At 49.1% G+C, this 17,360-nt stretch overlaps 1 protein-coding gene across 1 annotated transcript; it reads left to right on the plus strand.

Annotated features, from left to right (window-relative positions):
• The first annotated feature begins 10,349 nt into the window (after window positions 1-10,349).
• MSX2 (msh homeobox 2) lies at window positions 10,350-16,491 on the plus strand. Its single transcript, XM_065734580.1, has 2 exons — window positions 10,350-10,972; window positions 14,405-16,491. The coding sequence occupies exons 1-2, from the start codon at window positions 10,618-10,620 to the stop codon at window positions 14,827-14,829; spliced, it is 780 nt and encodes a 259-aa protein (XP_065590652.1). The 5' UTR covers window positions 10,350-10,617; the 3' UTR covers window positions 14,830-16,491.
• Window positions 16,492-17,360: the final 869 nt, after the last annotated feature.

Below are 17,360 nucleotides of genomic sequence, written 5' to 3' on the forward strand. Positions count from 1 at the left end.
TAAATAAATAAATTGGGGGAAAAAAATATATCTTTAAGCCATTGTTAACTGCACTTGAGGAAACAGAATCTCTATCTCTCTTTTTTTTCCTCATTCTTTCTGACTGTTCCTCCTGCTTGTTCCTTTTCCTTGGATTGTGAAAGTGAAAATATTGCTGCCATTGGCATTTTTACTTTTCCAATCTTGGCACAGGAGAATTTGGGAGGCAGTGGGGACTTTAATTAGGTACGGTAATTCTTTTAATTGGAAAGCTTAATATCTCCCTGTTTATACTTTCTTACATTCTAGATCTAAAAAAAAAAAGCTGTTTGTTTGTTTTACAAAATCCATATTTGGCCTGAACAAGCCCATAGCAAAGCCAGTTAATAAAACTACTCAGTATTTATGCTTATTCCTAAAGACTGCACAGAGCAAGCAGGAAAACACACACATGAAGGAGTGTCTGTCTCTCTCAAACCGATGCTGGATGAGCTCATGTTTCTCCTGCCTTTTTGTATTGTTGTTGGAAGACTTTAGCTAAAGTGAGAGAGAGAGAAGGCAGGAGCTGGCAAGGAAATTCTGTTCTTTCCTCATCTCTGTTGGGTTGTGTTGGTGTCATCACTTTGCCTCCAACAGTGGACAACCTGCACCACTGCAAGGCAGAAGCCAGCTTACAGCTCAACAGAGAGACTGAAATGAACTATGGAAAAGTGGGATTGGGTTGGAAGCCTCAGAAGTGACCTTTCTGCCCCACAGATGTGAAGGCAGCCCCTTCAGTGGAAGTCAGAGAATCATAAAATCATTACGGTTGGAAAAGACCTCTAGGATCATCATGTCCAACCCCAGCCCACTCCCACCTTGTCCACTGTCCATGTCCTCAGTGCCACATCTCTGCCATTCTTCAACACCTCCAGAGACAGTGACTCCACCACCCTCTGCACAACCTGTGCCACGGTATCACCACTGTTTCTGAGGATAATTTTTTCCTAATACCCATCCTGCACGAGCTGGGAAAAGAGTCTGCAAGGAGGGCAGGATGGAACGAGCAGATGTTTCTCCTGGGAGAAAGGCATCAGCAAGGTGAGATGGGAGCTCACATCATCCCCACTCACACCCAGGCACCGCTCCAGCATCTGCTGAACTGAGCCCAGGGCTGAAGGCAGCATTTCAAGGCTGTGTGGGGGCAACAGAGGTAAGTGGGGAGACAGCCTGCTCTCTGCCATGGGCTGCTTGGAAGGGATCCGGAATGAAGATGAGGGCGAAACTGCTCTCCTTCCAGGGGTGGTGCTGCTGCTCGTGCAGTCCCACTCCTCCTTCTCCCTTTGCTCATCTGCAGGCACGAAGCCAGGTTGGGGAGAGGCAGCTGTAATACTGCTGTGCAGCTCTGCATGTAGGACCATGCTGCAGCCAAGGGATCAGAATATGTTCAGTGCAGAGAGTGGAGCAAGGGGCACCAAATGCCACCTCATGCAAGTGTTCTTCCATGTGGACATTTACTGCCTTCTGCTAACCTGCTTTTCTTCCCATGCCAGGGCTGATGCAAAACTGAGAATGGGTATTTTGATTTCTTTAGGATCCCTCTGGCCCAAGGAATGCCCGCTGTGATGTTCTGCACTGAAGCCAAGCAGTGGTGGGAATGGTGAAGGTAAATCAAGGACACCTCTGCCCCGTGATCTGCTCTGTGCTGTTTGTAGCTGTAGAAGCTGCTTTTCTTGGCATTCAACACCTTGAGAGAGAACTCTGAATTTTCCTGCAGACAGGTCTGTGGAAGGGAAATGCATCTCCCACAGAACTTGATTTTACACACTGGCTTTGTTACTAGTAAAGAAAAGCAAAGGAGTAATCACCAACATTAATGTTACGATTGGAATATAATGTTGCTATGGAGAAAAGCTTCTAGTGTTTCCCAGAAGGCATCAGCAACTTCCATATTTATTGAGTCTAATCTGCCTTTTTCCTCTTTGAATTCTACCACACCAATATTAACTCTAATCAAAGCATTAGCAGTTACCTCCAAGGTTTCCTGACAGTTTTTCCTGTTACTGACTGGAAGCTGTTCACAACAAGACATTTTCCCTCTTTTCCCATAATCGTGGATATCCTTCATCCTGTCCTGTTTGAAACATGACTAAAGAAATCCAAATCTTACTGAATAAACTGATACAAGTGAATGATGCATTTACACAGAGAAAAGGTGTATGATTGAGAGCACAAATGGAAGCACTAATGAGACAAAGGGTACTTCTCCTGTCTGATGTCCTTTACAGTAGTGTAGAGATGTTTTGCAAATCTAACATGAACTGGTCATGCTCCAGTACACCTGGTGGGAATTTTGGATCATGTGAAGCCTTTGTTAAAACAGTAGACCTTGAGCTGGTCAAGCTGGATCTAATCGGAATGGAGTTAAGTCATACTGGAGAGTGGCTTTGTTGGACTCACACCAACAACAATGGATAAGCACAGTCTACAGGGTGAGAATTGCCCCAGCACAGAGCAAGGATGGCAAAACTATTCCCATTGGTGTTGGTTCAAGATTTATCCCTCTGCAGCCTAGAAAACTGTTAACATAATTTTAAGATTATTTTCTTGGCATTCATAGATTTGGTTTTTGCTGTGCTGTGCTGTGCTCACCTTCTCCTCCCCCTGTGTATGGCTCTGGAATCCCAACTGCTGCAGATCCAAGCATTGCAGGGACTGTTATCTGCTGTGGCCCAAATGAAAATTCATTGCTCAGATACCCCTGCATGTTGGAGCTCTGGTTGCTATCTGAGTCTCTGTGTTGTGGCTGAGAACCATCTGGAGTAAATCAAATGAAATAAAACCTCTATTAACTGAACCTTAAATATCCAAAGCTCACCGATATCACAGTCAAACACCCTGACACTGCAAAAATGTCTTCACTTTGTACAAAGCTCAGTTTCCTGTGCTTCTTCGCCATTGTCACTAATGAAATTGAGACTGAACTGTTTGACTGCATATCCCTAAGTGTTAGGAGCCACAGCGTGATGTAGCTCTGTGGTGGAGGCAACCCATGCCAAACCACTGACAGGATCAGGGTCCAGCTACAAACCAAATCCTTAAGAAATGAAAGTGTCGCTGATCATAGTGGTCTTGGTAGCACCACTTTGCAAGTAAAAATAAAAATAAAAACCCACAAGAGCTGAACAAAAATATGATTTGACTGTGGGGCAACAGTGATTTTTGAATAATAGAAGCTATGGGGAGACGATACCCAAGGAACTTTCCACTGGGACAAATTGAGATTGTACGTTCACAAGGAAACACAGAAATGTAATAAAAAGCACACAAGACCCAACTTCTGCACGAGACAAAACTTCATATAATAGACTGCAGTGGCCTGAAGTCACTGAAAGTGCTCCCTCCCCAAAAATCTCTGTTTGCAAGCAGACACTTCTGGCTAGACAAAAAGATTAATTCTTTTTTTAGATGTAGAGACTATAAATGAAGTTATTAAAAACATACTCAGTAAGTGCATAGACAGAGGTTGGTTATATTGGAAGGAGGATTGTTCCCAGAATGGAATTATGGAAACTGAATAGTCTAGGATATCTCAAGCTAGTTAGCATGAGCAGAAATACATGCATGAAACCAGGGAAAGCTGCACTAACAGGGACTGAGGACTGTAAACTGTGTGACTCAGATTTCTCAGAGTCTGTGCAAAATGAAGCTGTTAAAAACTGTTGCAAGGATTTAAGTTCATCATCTGCTAAAATAATACCCTTCCAACGTCTGTTATATTCTAAAATGTGGTTTGGTTTGGTTACTAGAACTTCATTATGCATATATATATAAGATATATATATATATCTACACGAATAAAAATCTTTGCCATCTTTAAGTCTTGGAGCCAATATGACCTGCAGAAGAGTTAGGAGCACCCAAATCAATTGTAGGGACATTTTTAGGACTGTGATGGCTTTCTCTGAAGAGCTAATATCACCTCGAAATGCAATCAGGGTAATTAATATGAATCCCGTGAAATAACCCTGAATGTAATTAAAGTAAAGTGGGTGGGGGTTGGGGGGTGGAAGCCGGTAACCTTGGAGGGCTGGCAGGAATCCGGAGCGGAATGTGCTCGCACCAGGTCAGCTGCCCATCCTGAGCCGGGAATGCGCCGGCCAGGTCTGGTTGTAAGAGCACGACGAGGATGTCTAAGATCTCCGCAGACTCCTGCGGGGAACCCCGTGGGTTTGGCAGCAGCCGGCGGTGCGCTTCCACTCGGCACTGCGGGAACGGCTGCGGCGGTGCGGGGAGAGCCCGGAGCATCCCTCGTCCCGCTCCGCCTGCAGAGCTCAGCCGAGCCCCCGGACAGCCTGCTGCACCGATCAGCCTTTATTCTACCTAAATTATATCTAAATAAGGTTTATTCTACCTTTATTCTATCTAAAAAAAGTCTTAATCGCTTTTCATGGTTTTTTTTTCTTTCTTTTTCCTTTTTTTTTTCTTTTCTTCTGACGGAAATCTAACTTTTCTTTAAAGAAATGTTTTTTGTTTTGTTTTCTCGAATTAAGGAAATCAGCCAGGTGATCTCAGAGTCGGGTACTCCCATGGTCAGTTTGTAACAAGTTTAAGTCTGTAAATCCAAAGCGATTTACTGATCGGTTTGTTATATCAAGCTGGGTAACCAAAAAGGGCTGGGGCAACTACGGGAGGCAGAAAGTGAATCACAAAGCTGCCGCAACTCAGGGGACTCGGGATAGATTTGGAAAATAAAACCGTGTGGAAAAAGAAAATAGACAGCAGATAATGATAACTCAAAATTTCCAGAGGGTGTTGGATATGTCCCCACGCTACTAATGTACGGCAGAAATAGAAGGATTTTATAGCAGCCCCGTTTGAGCACGGGATAATTCAGTGTATTTTCCAACTCCCATCTCCTTGATGTTTCCTATATTGGTGGAGGGAAAAGGAATGTGTCTGAATACTGATAAATAAAACAGGCGTACGTAAATGAACTCGGCTCCTGGTTTATTTGCGGAGATGGGTGTACGCAGCGAATTTCTGGGAATAAGAGGGTGTTTCAATCTAAACCAATGCGGGATCTCTTAGTTTATAACTCTCCACAAATTATTTTCCTCGCTGGGATAAATCTTTTTGAGATATTCATAACCCAGACCAGCGGGAATGTGTGCGCGATAGCTATGATTCCCGGCTGCAAGTTCGACGGAAACTGATCGAGAACAGGAAAATAAATAAATAAATAAAATAATAATAATTAAAAAAAAAAAGAGCTCGGTTAAAAATAACAAAAGAAAAAAGAAGAAAATAATAAAAGAATTAAAAAAGAAAAAAGGAAAAGAAAAAGGAACATCAGAGGTCTTAGATCGTGTTGCTTTTTCTCACTTTTTAGGTGAAAAATAAAAGAGAGAGAGAGAGAGAAAAAAGAAGAATCCTGGAGATCGGGGCGCAGCTCCGGCCCCGACGGGGAGAGGGTCGCTCCGGCAGGGCTCACGTCCCTGTGCTCGGCTGGGGGCAGATCCAAAGGATTTTGTCGCCGTTATTTTTCGGTCAAGGATTTGGGGTTGTCCCTCTGGGACGGCTCTGGCCGGCTCGGCTCCCAGCAGCACGGCGCCAGCAGGTGCCCGCGGTCTCTCTCCCCGGGGCCAGACTCCGCTCTCCCGAGAGACGGCGGCTGCGACCGCTTCGAGGAGAGAAGGGCTCGGCCGTGGGCTCCGTGGGACGCGGGGCCGCGCACACTCCGCACCGCCGCAGTCCCCATCTTCTTGGCCGCGAGTCCCCACCAAGAACAGAACCTCCATCCGATTCTCTTTTGATCGCGAGATTTCTGCTCATAAAGATAACCTCGCAAACGGAGCTTTCCTCCCCTGAAAAGAGAGGAATATCTTTCCCGTGTGTTTGCTTAAAAAGCTATTACCTCAGAAAAATAAATAAATAAATAGATAAAAATCGTTTTCAATCCTTTAGGGCAAAACAGTTAAGTGTTCCGAGCGGGGAGACACCTGATCTCCCCCAGCTACCCCTTGTCTCTTGCCAAACAGAGGATAAATATCTGATCGCAGGTGAAATACCTGCGCAGGGAGAGGGAGAAGAACAACCCTCGGCGAGTGGAGGCGATGGAGACGCCGATATTATGCAATAATCACGGTTCATTGTACACTCACTGTCTTAACGAGAGGATGACACCAGTGCGATAAATAGGAACCATTGTCGGGTGACACAGAGGACAATTATAACGCGTGATTGCACTTACTGCCCATTTCCAGAACCGAATATAGAGCAACTTTGCTTCACCGCATCCACCTTCCCCGTGCAGCAGGACCCGGTCTCGGCGCGCCGGGCAGAGCCCTCCCCAGCCCTGGGATGTGTCAACCCCCCCCTCACCCCCCACTTCCCCCCCCCCCAAGCCCGGCGAGGATGGACGAAAGATGCTCAGAGTTAAAACTGCAGGGAGAGCGCTCTGGAGCGGACAGCTGGGCTCCGCTATCAGCCGAAAGAGTTTCACAGACAGTCCAAAAGACTCAAGAGAAGGGTCTAGACGGAAGCAAAGTAAACCCGATTCCTCGGAAGCTCTGATGTTTAGCTTGTTTTCACCCCTTCTTGCGTCGTGAAATGAATGTATAATATTATAATATCTATTGGAGCAACACCTCCCTCCTGGTCCCGGCTCTCACAAGGCGCTGAGACAAAAATCTCATCAAATCAGCCACTTTTACCTCGGCGTATGCCTCGTTTCGGGGTAATAGTAAGTAGGGACTTAGTGCATGCTCTAATTCCATTGACCTGTACTGATTTTTAGACAAATCGGAAGCCCTTTCCTCCTTTCCTAAAGGGCTTCCACACTCCAGCATCACGGAGGCTCGTTAAATATCCATATATAAATATATAAATAAGTACGGTCTCATCGTTAGAAAATGTCTTATTAAACAAATCGATTATAAAATGCTTTGAGGATTGATTGTCTCTCCCGAAGGATAAACTCTCTCCCCACTGCCCGCGGGCAGCGGATGGAGGACACGGGTTGGTGCTTGATTGAGGCATCACATGGGGCATCATCCGTGTGATAATCCGAATCGTCTCCCTCCTGATCTACACAGATAAGAGGGAGAGACCTCTGGAGAAACCGAACAGCCACCTTCCCCCCAGAGCCGCCGGCACCAGCATTCACGGACTCTCCAGGCGGAGGAAATTCGTGGTGGGGATGATGCCCACTGCCCTTCGGAGATAGCAGCGAGGATGCTGAGGCGGTGCCTGCCCGTCGCCTCCCTCCGCCCCCGGGCTGGGAGAGGCAGGAGGAGGTGGGCCGGGGGCAGCCTGGAGCCCAGGGGCAGAGGGGGAGGAGGGAGGCGGAGCTGCCCGGGACGGGCCGTCGCTGCTGCTGCCGCTGGAGCCGGTCAAACTGCACAGCCACTTCCCCCAGGAGCTTCCCTTTCATCTCCCCGCTCCTGGCGCCTGCAAAACAGCCTCAGTTTGTCTGCAACGTCTCTCCTCCCCCTGCCCTCCCTCCCTCCCCGTCCCTCTCCAGCTGAGAGCTCCAGCCTCGGCGGACGGAGGAGGGAGGCTGGGGGAGCGGGGGGCTCGCGGGCATCCTTGGGGTCCGTGTTCTCTTCGAGATGTTCTGAGGGCGGCCGGGAGATGGAGGACACACGGGAGTTGGGGCAGGGGAACAGCTCCGGAGAGAGCTCCCTCGGAGCTCCGACGGCCGCGTCCGGGACCGCCCTCCGTGAGAGCGCTGCGGACACGCGGGGGACAGCCCCCAGACTCACGTCGGTTCCCTGGGACGGGTGAAATCCCCGCTGATCTGAGGTCGTTCTGAAGTCCTGGGCCAGGGGAAAGACTGAATTCCGAGAGTTGTCACTCAACCTCTGTACTCGTGAGGCTGCCGTCTTTTCTAGCTTTCTCCTGTGTTTTACTGACAGGAGGAGGATGAAGGAGGGGAGGGGTGAGGGAGGAGAGAAACATCCAAGTTCATACTTTAAACAGAAAAGGTTCCGAGCTCGCTACGGGCTGACACTGACGGAGAGCAAACGCCACGAGCAAGCCCTGCCACGCTGTGCAATACCCATCGCCCCTGTGGCACCCCAAAGCCAACCAAACCGGGCTGGCAGAGCCAAATTCTGCCCCGTACTTCTCGACGCTGTGAGAAGTTTGTCCCTAGGTCCCTTCCCTTCTTCCACCTTCCCAAAAGGTGACAGCTCAGAGGGGGCTCCCCAAACCCACGGGGACAACGTCCAGGCCACAGCCAGGCAGCCCGGGAGCTGCACCCACGGGACGTGAGCACCGGGTGCTCGGTGTCACCATGACCTGCCCTCCTGCGAGCTCTCCTTCCCCAGGCGCCCTTCCAGCGGGCATTGACTTTGGGAGCTCGGTATAATTATCTGTAGCATTTTCAGCAGCCCCACAATGGCTTTCCAAGGACAGTGCATTGTTCTTGACACACATGCATTGTTCCTGCGTGTCCATCAATTCTCATTTACTTGTCACGGTGCAGGAAGCATGGAGAAGGGAAAGAGAAGGCTGGGGGAGAGGAGGGGGGGGAGCTGAAGGAGAAAGGAGGGACAGATTCACCCCGCAGCAGGAGAGTTTGCAGAGCCGGGGCACTGCAGTCCTGCACCTCCCTGTGTGTATCTCTCAGCAAAGAGAGATTTTTTGGAGGAGGTGAGGGAAAATTGGGATAGGAAGGGGAATGAGACATCTGCTTGCGGGAGCAATTGTTACTTTCTATTGCAGAGAGAAGCTCAAATCGGGGCTCCATTGCCTGCTTCAGTAGTGAAAGACATCACCCCTCTTTGCAGATCACCCCTGGCTTTAATCCTTGTTCCAGCAGTAACACTGCTAGCAATAAATAACGTGTGTGCAAACCCTACTATTAGTCGCACCGAAGAGTGGGGTTTTGTAACTCAGTTCCTCGTACGCATCCTCCACACTCCTTCCCACACCGCAGTCGCCTGACCCGCTCCCCATTTATCCTGCTTGGCACCTGGCAAGGTGCTGTCAGGGTTGATGGAGGGAGCTGCGAGGGGTCGGGAGGATCCCTGGGCCCAGCACAGAGCACTCATTACAGCCTCTCCTTCGGGGTGCTCCCCAGCCTCGCAACCGGCCCAGTTCTCCCAAAAATCAGCTCCCTAACGGCCCTCCGGGAGAAGTCATAAAACGCCCTACAAAGAGAGTGGGACGCCGTGTTTTGTGTTAGTGGGGCTAGGGACGTCCCGGACCGGCAGAAAGATCGGGAATCCCAAGTGAGAACCAGGTTCGCTAGTGAAATCCCGATCGTTTTATGCAGGACGTAAAGCAAAACGACGCAGGGAGTGCAGATCTGCATCTGATCAGGACAGAACCCGCAGCCTTGTCTGAATCTTTGCAGGAGTCGGGGCACAGAGAGCCGAGTGGAGAGCACAGCCCCAGACATGGGCAACTGCATTGCCATCTCCCATGCACACTTTGTTATGCTTTTGTTTTGTCTTGTTTTTAGAGCTTCATTTATAACAAACACAAAATCAGCTTCCAAACTGCGTTTCCTGGACGTTTTTTTTTTTTAAATAATAATAATAGTTATAATAAAAAGTTAAAAAAAAGAACAACAGAGAAAGTTGCAGGCACAGGACGAAATAACGCCCGGTGTAAGATTAAAATAATTATGAAAAGAATAATATGCATTCGCTTTTATCCACGCGGTAATTAGAAATGCTTTTGAAAGGATGCTCTTTAGTCATACCACTGGTAGGAAGTCAAAAAGTGAGAGAATCGCTTTCATAGTGCTAGTTTGATATACCTCTTAATTAAGGACTGCATGCCCCTAATTTATTAAAGTTCATCTATTCATCATCACGTGTGTAATTGACACTGGAAAAATAATAATTACAGATCTAACCTCTGCACAGTGTTTCTGCCCAACTCGGGTCCCGCTGCCGAAGAAGCGCAACCGAAACCCTTTTTTTCGGATGAAAAACGTCCAGAGTGGGCTCCCGCATTTCTCCGCGGGGATGTTGCACTGAGTGAGGGTTCAGCACCCCGCCGCCCCCCATGTGACCCCGGAGAAGTCCCCCGCTCCGGGAGGGCGGCGAGACCCGACGGGGCGGCGGGGGCGCGGCCGGGGAACCGAGGGGGCCGGGAAGGGCCGGGCCGGCGGCGAGAGGAGGCAGTGCCGCGATCTTCTAAAGTTTCCTCTTCGCCTAATCATCAGCCTTAATTACCCCGGCGGCTCTTTTCTTGCTTCGGTATGATTATAGCCCTGGACGGCTCCTTAATGGCACGGCTCCGCTCGCTGCCCGTGTCATTAACTCGTAATTCATTTCGGAGGGGACGGGGAGTGGGGATGGGGGGGTGGGGGGAGGGGGGAGGGGGAACACCCCAAACAAAATAAGCCTCGGAAAAAAAAAAAAAAAAAAAGAGAGGAAAAAAAAGTCCGTGCCCTCCCTCCGGCTCCTGAGCCAATAGCGTGAGTCACCCCGCGACGTCAGGGCCCAGAGCCGGCTCGGATTGGCTCGTGGGGCGTTTACTCCACTTCCCAAAGGAGGAAAGAGCCGGGGAGCCCCCAGAGGGGGGAAAAGAGGGGGGCGGCTCCGCAGCGCCTCACTCGCGCAGTCCCCGCGCAGGGCCGGGCAGAGGCGCAGCGCAGCTCCCCGGGCGGCCCCGCTCCAGCCACGCTCCGCACTCGCGATGGCTTCTCCTTCCAAAGCGAAGGAGGTTTTCTCCTCCGACGAGGAGGGCCCGGCGGCGGGCGCCGAGGAGCACCACAAAGTCAAGGTGTCCAGCTTGCCGTTCAGCGTGGAAGCCCTCATGTCCGACAAGAAACCCCCCAAAGAGTTGCCGCTGGCCGCGGCGGGGGGCAGCGCCGACGGGGCGGCCGTGGGCACCTCCAGGAACCTGCTGCTGCCGGGCCACGGCTCCCGGGACGCGCACAGCCCCCCCGGGGCTCTTACAAAAACCTTCGACACCGCTTCGGTCAAATCGGAGAACTCGGAGGACGGCACGTCCTGGATCCAAGAGGCCGGGAGATATTCCCCTCCGCCAAGTGAGTGTCCGGGGAGCGGTGGGGGGGGGGGGGAGGTAACGCGGGGCCGGGGAGCGCCGAGAGCACCGCTCCGACCCCGGGTGACACTGCGAGCCCCGGGCTGAGCTGCGCTGCTCCCGGCACGGGATGCTCAGAGCACGCTGGATAGCTGCTTTTATACACACGTCTTATGGATGAGCGAGTGTGTGTTCACAGTTTATGCTTGTTTAGTTTTTACGCGTTGTCTGGGTGTTTATGTAAAGTTTTGTGTTTATACCTTTACCTGTGTATATAAACATACGGTGCTTTTGAGCTGTGCAATGAGGAGCTCCCTTTCCCAGCGGCCGCTTTATACCTTTGTGCTGCCCTGCTGCACTAAGTGGGATTTCTCGTTCTCCCTCTCACAAAGCAATCTCCTCGCTCTTAAAGCTGTCCTTCCCAACCTTGTACGGTTTCTGCGCGCTCTGTCCCACCGATGTTTGTCCCTTTCTCTCACTACATACAGTCTGTCAAAGTCTCCCGAGCTGGGCCTGACTTCGTTCCCCCCTCGGGAGCTCTGCCCATCGCTTCAAGGACTCCCAGTCCCGTGCTGTCAGGTCACTTTCTAAACCTCTTTGCTGTCCGATCTGTGTTCTTGTGTCTGCCCTCCGTCCACTTTTAAGACAAATCTTAAATTTAAATTACTTTAAAAAATAATAGCAGTAATCTCTCCCCCCCCCCCCCCCCCCCCCAAAAAAAAAGAAGAAAGAAAACAAAAAAAAACCAAAAACCTACCATCAAAAAAGGTGAAAAATTATCCCAGCAATGCTGGACTCTGCCTTCCCATCGCCAAGAGCCTTTATGGACTGACACCTGCATTAAGATCGATCCATGCTGACTCCTGCAGTGTAAACCAAATTCTCTGCTTTCTTAAAGTGAATGATTTTACTAAACCGAAGAACTGGGTGGTCATGGAGAATTTGCTACTGTAAACTATCATTGCAAGGAAGTTTAGTGCTATTACAACTCCTTTATTTTGGTTAGAGTCACTTCGATTTGGCTTTCAGCCACCTCCTTTGCTTTGCCCCTATCCCGAATTAATTTTATTTCTAACATGCTGAGAAGGATGGGAGGAGAAAAGGCCTCCTCTGTCAGTACTGTGTAGCTCTGGGTTGCAATTTCCATGTACTCTCAAGTCCTCTGGAAATGTGTGAAAAGATAACTGCCCTCCTCTAACAAGACAAGGCCTCATCTCCCGGTTGTTGGCTGTTGTTATTGTTTTGAGGTTTTTTTTTCTTACTCGGAGATTCCACCTCTTTCTGTATTAAAATCTGCCGTTCTCGAGATCTGGAAACACTTCTATAAAGAATTTCAATGTTTAGGGTATTGAACCATGGTGGTTTCAGAGAGAATTTGAGGCAACAACGACCAGGGGTGGGAGCTGCAGCTTGGGAAGGTCCTTCAGCCTCAGTCCTCTTCCTCGCCGCTCGCCCCGGCTCTCGGCCCCGTCGGAGCCGCCGGGACAGCGTGAGACACGAGCGGTGCTCCCTCCCCATCCGTCCGCGGAGCGCTTTGACGTCGGGACTATTAACACTGCAGACGGAACGAGAGAGAGGGGAAGAGCTGCGAATGCTAGATTGTGAGCAACACGTAGAGGGAACCAGGCGATGGTTTTTGTCCTCCGCTGGCCGGAAAACGGACGATAAACAGGGGAGAGGAATAAAAATACAGAACAGAGCGAAACAAATCGCTGCGTCGAGAGCTGCAGGACGCGCGTGGGGTAACCATCATTACAGGCTCCGCCGAGGGGACCTCCCGGCTTCTTATCGGAGTTTGGCAGTCATCTGCGGGGCGGTAGGAGTAAAAGCTTTGAGCGTTTGGGTGTATTCCGAGAGAAATATTTCTCAGGGATTTAGTTTGAAAGCGCGTTACAGCACTTCCCCGTGCGCAGCCCCAGTCGGGATGGGCCGGGTAAGCCGACAGCCGGGGAAGGAGCCCTTGTAAACCTCATCCCTCTGGAAGGAGCTTCAGCAGCGGAGTCTTTGCAGATCTTCATGGAAAGGAATCTGTTCCGTTTTAAGAAGGGAGAGTGGAAAGAAGGGGTAACCGGCAGAGAATTAATGAAGTTTCAGCGGCGCGCCGAACGTCACGGTTTGCAGCTTAAAACGATCCCGTGTGATCGTAAGGCGGCGTTTGACAAGTTGTTTTCCAAGAGGGATTTATTTTCTGCATTCAGTGTCCGGAAGAATAGTAGGAAGACGCAGTTCGCTATTTTTTTTCCCCTGCTTTATCTGTTTTCTTTCTCCCCATTCTGAACACTTTCCTCGGGAGAATTTATTTTTCTCGCAAATTATGTGCTTAAACAGCATCGTGGTCTGGTTTATTTAGGAAGATAAATGAAAAAGGAAAATGAAAAGGGTTCAGGAAATGCGAAGTGAAAACACTGGCAAGCGTGTGAAGCAGGCACTCAGCACATACGAAATTCTGCTGCTGCCGTTTAAGAGCTGACAGTGCTTCATTTTCTGTATCAAACTGGGGAGTTGGTGGCTTCTTGTAGGTCCTGATTTGAAATGCAATCAAATTGCAGAGCTCTTCAGGGGTGCACGTCTTGGTCACTTCTTAGGATTAATAGTGAAATATAAAATGAATCGAAAGACAGCTCAACGACGTGCTGACTCAGGAACAAGTGCCCAACCTGCTTGGGGTTATAAGGAAAGCACAAAAAGTTCCAGATTTCCTGGTTTGTGTTAGCTACAGATTCTGCAGTTACGTGAGGTGAATATGGCAAATGTCATAAGAACAAATACGGAGTGAAAAGTGTGGCATTTTCTTCTTATATGATAGAAACAGAAAATATTGCTTGGGGAGAAAAATAGAAAAAGAAAGAAAAGAAAAAAGCCTTAAGTAGAAGGGAAAGCTGCTCTTGATTTCAACGGGAAAAGAAATAGGAATAACAATGCCCAGTTATCTGGAACACAGCAATCATCAGACTGTTCTTCAGCTGTCTGATGAGCTCTGGCAGGGCTGACATTGCTGTTGGTGAAATCGTGGCGTGGGCTTTTCTCACACCCTGGTGCTTTTGTGAATCTTCTGCTTTTGCCTACGGGTTTGTCCTGTGTTGTGCTGGGGTTACTCCCACAGTTCTGCTACTACTGAGACAGCTAATTTGTGTAGACCCCTATGATCCTAAAGCGATCTGCTGTGTATCTCTAAATCTTCTGTGCTCTGTTTGCCTACAAGCTAACTCCTTAGAATCAAGGAGGCCAGAATTTCAGGACATCTGCTGAAGTATTCAATATAAGTTTGTCCAGCAAGAGATTTGCAGTGACATTTGTGAAAGATCCTCTGTTCTGAGGATGTCTGATGGGACATCCTCTGGCACAGGTCCTCCCTGTACATCCCAAGTGCCACGCATCTCTGCAGAGCACCCAGATCTCCCCACTTTGTGATAACTGGCCTTTCCCTTCCTTGCAGGACACCTGAGCCCTACAGCCTGCACCCTGAGGAAGCACAAGACGAATCGGAAACCCCGCACCCCATTCACCACTTCCCAGCTGCTGGCCCTGGAGCGCAAATTCCGCCAGAAGCAGTACCTGTCCATCGCCGAGCGAGCCGAGTTCTCCAGCTCCCTCAACCTCACAGAGACCCAGGTCAAAATCTGGTTCCAGAATCGGAGGGCCAAGGCCAAGAGACTGCAGGAGGCTGAGCTAGAGAAGCTCAAAATGGCAGCAAAGCCCATGTTGCCATCGGGGTTCAGCCTCCCTTTCCCCATCAACTCCCCCATCCAGGCCGCCTCACTGTACGGAACATCCTACCCTTTTCACAGACCTGTGCTTCCTATCCCGCCCGTTGGACTCTATGCTACTCCTGTCGGATATAGCATGTACCACTTATCCTAAGAAGATCAGAAAGGCACAGTGACAGCGAGACAGACTTCCTGGTGGATTTCGTCCAGCCCTGAGAACGCAGTACCCAACCAGTACTGGCCGTTCTTTCTGCACGCTTCTATCTGCCATCCCGAGTGTACAGGAGTTCGAGTTAGCAAAGCAAGGCATCCTGTATGCAACAGGCTGGGTGCCTTCTGAGGGTGCTCTGAGCACTCACAGTCTGATCCTCAAAGTGTAAAAAAAAAACAAAACAAAAAAAAAGAGGAAAAAAGTAAAAAAAAAAATTAAAAAAATTGAGCAACTCTAGGGTTTTTATACGGTGCATGTAAAATTAGAATAAAAAGGAATGGGCGAAAAAACAATCTCACATTATGGAGGCAGAGATTTCTCAACAGCTTCCTGATGGAGCCCAAGCTGTGTTTAAAGTAAATGGGTACGTGCCCTAAATCCACACTCTCAAGTGTCATCATTTAATATGGGGGCAAGGGAAGGGAAATAAAGAGCTATAACCAAGGTGGTTTGGGGGGGATTTTTTTTTTTTTTTTTTTGTCATTTGAAGAAAGCAGAGCCCTTGGATACAGACACTGTGTAAATAGAAACTAGACCCAGTAGAGTCCGAATGAAGTTCAGGGCCTGCATTTTTAAGGGTAAGGAAAGCTTTCCGCATCCCAAGCCTCCACAAGATGAGAGTCGGGGCCCCTAAATGTATAGAGTAAAGCAACGGCTTAACCCACCAGTGGCTCCTGTAATGCCTTTCTTTATCTGTGTAAATCGCTTCTACGTTTTTAAAGCACTGTGAGGAGAGGTGAAGTGCAAGGCAGACTGCTCTTTATCTCTTCCGACTGGCGGGCGTAGAGTGTTTTTCTTTCTACAGCCAGGTAATCTTGGCTCTGCAATGCTTCTTGAAAACCAGGAGGGAGGGAAGGAAGTTTCTGGGGAAAGAAGACGTGGGTTGTTTCCACAGTGGTGTGAGCAAGGGTTGTCGAACTCTTCTGTGGAGATGTTTGGGGTTTTTTATTAGTATCTGCAACAGTCTGTGTTAAATAGAAGAATCCCTCATGTCTTCCTCTCCTCCCCTTGCAAAGGATGCCAACTGAAGTGACTCACGTTTCAAGCCCTTTTAAAGAGAGATCCAGGTATCAAAACCAGACAACACTACTTGTGGGACGGTGGGGTGCCAAGAGACTGCATGACCCCTCTGTCCCTGTGGGAGCTTCCCAAGTGCTGGCAGTGTCATGTCCCCAGTCCCCCCTTGTAACTATTGTATTATGTGTATTACTCTTGCTAAACTTTGTGAGAAAATTACTCCGAAGGTTGTGGAGCACTGAAGGCAGAGCTTCTCCTGGATTTATTTTGTTAGCATGTTGATAAGAAACCCTCCTCTGCCCCACTCCCCCTCCCAAAAATAGAAAAAGAAAACAAGAAAAAAAGACCTAAAAGATTTATAAAGCCACAAAGTTTTACCATTTTTGGTTTGTTTTGACCCAGGCATTCTCGCTGCCTGGGACCCACTGTAGATGAACTTCCCGTCTCCCTTCCCTTTACCCCCAACCTTCCATTATAGGAAAGTCCCTTTGAAAGGGATACCTTGTACAATTTTATATATTTTATTGAAGATTTATTATTTCTTATCTCTTATTTCGAATTAAATTAAAAAAGAAAAAACATGTTTAATTACGTGTGGGTCTGTGAGTGTTTGGAGTTCTTTAAAAGGTAATGTCTCCGTGTGTGTTTTGCACTGCTGAGTCAAGTTCAAAGGAATGTTTGGGTTGCCTTTATGATTATTTCCCCTTCTGAATCTGAAGTGAAGCCAAATTTGCTTCACATGAAGGTGAATTGCAAGTCAACAATTCAAAGTCGAGAGCCAAACCTTTTATGAGGTTTCCTTGTTTTTAACAACCCCTTTTAGGCGCCTCTGTTCTTTACAGCATTATATTCTGGGGTCGTTTCCCTCACTTCTCTCAGCTCGTGTGCCCTTCCCTGTTGCTCGGGCCTCTCCCCTTGATTCACCTTTCCCCTCACCTCAAATCTGTCTTTGGTGTGCGGCCGGACTCTGCCCCATCCATAGCTGGGGGTCATAGTTGGGGGTCCTTCAGTACAGGTCAGACCTGGCAGGGAACCTGCAGTACTCCAGCACAGGGCAGCTGTAGGGTTCCTGTGTGACATCAGCATGTCCATAGGTTTTGGGGTGGCCTAGGAGAGCAGGTGCCCAACCTCTGCCCCATCTAGCAAAGGGGACACGAGTTTGCTCTGATGAGAGCGGTCTCTGCGAGACTACTTTACCAAAGTACTACTTTACCAGAGACGACAGCACACCGAAGTGGCAAACCTGCCCTCACGTTTCACTGTAGGATTATTCAGATTAGGAGCGACCCCTGCGATCCCATCTGGTGAGAAATGCGCGTTTGCCTCTGCCAGAAGAACCGGGTTGATTAAATAGGGATGCACGGAGGAAAACATCCCCATGCCCAGCGTCTCTCCCAGCCGTGCCCCGCTCCTGGGGTCGAAGTGCTGTCCCCGCACCGCCCCGCGCCGTGCCCGAG

Source organism: Cyrtonyx montezumae, unplaced genomic scaffold (assembly GCF_038088225.1).
Source record: "Cyrtonyx montezumae isolate F1298 unplaced genomic scaffold, pur_monq_1.0 scaffold_18, whole genome shotgun sequence".
Taxonomy (NCBI): domain Eukaryota; kingdom Metazoa; phylum Chordata; class Aves; order Galliformes; family Odontophoridae; genus Cyrtonyx; species Cyrtonyx montezumae.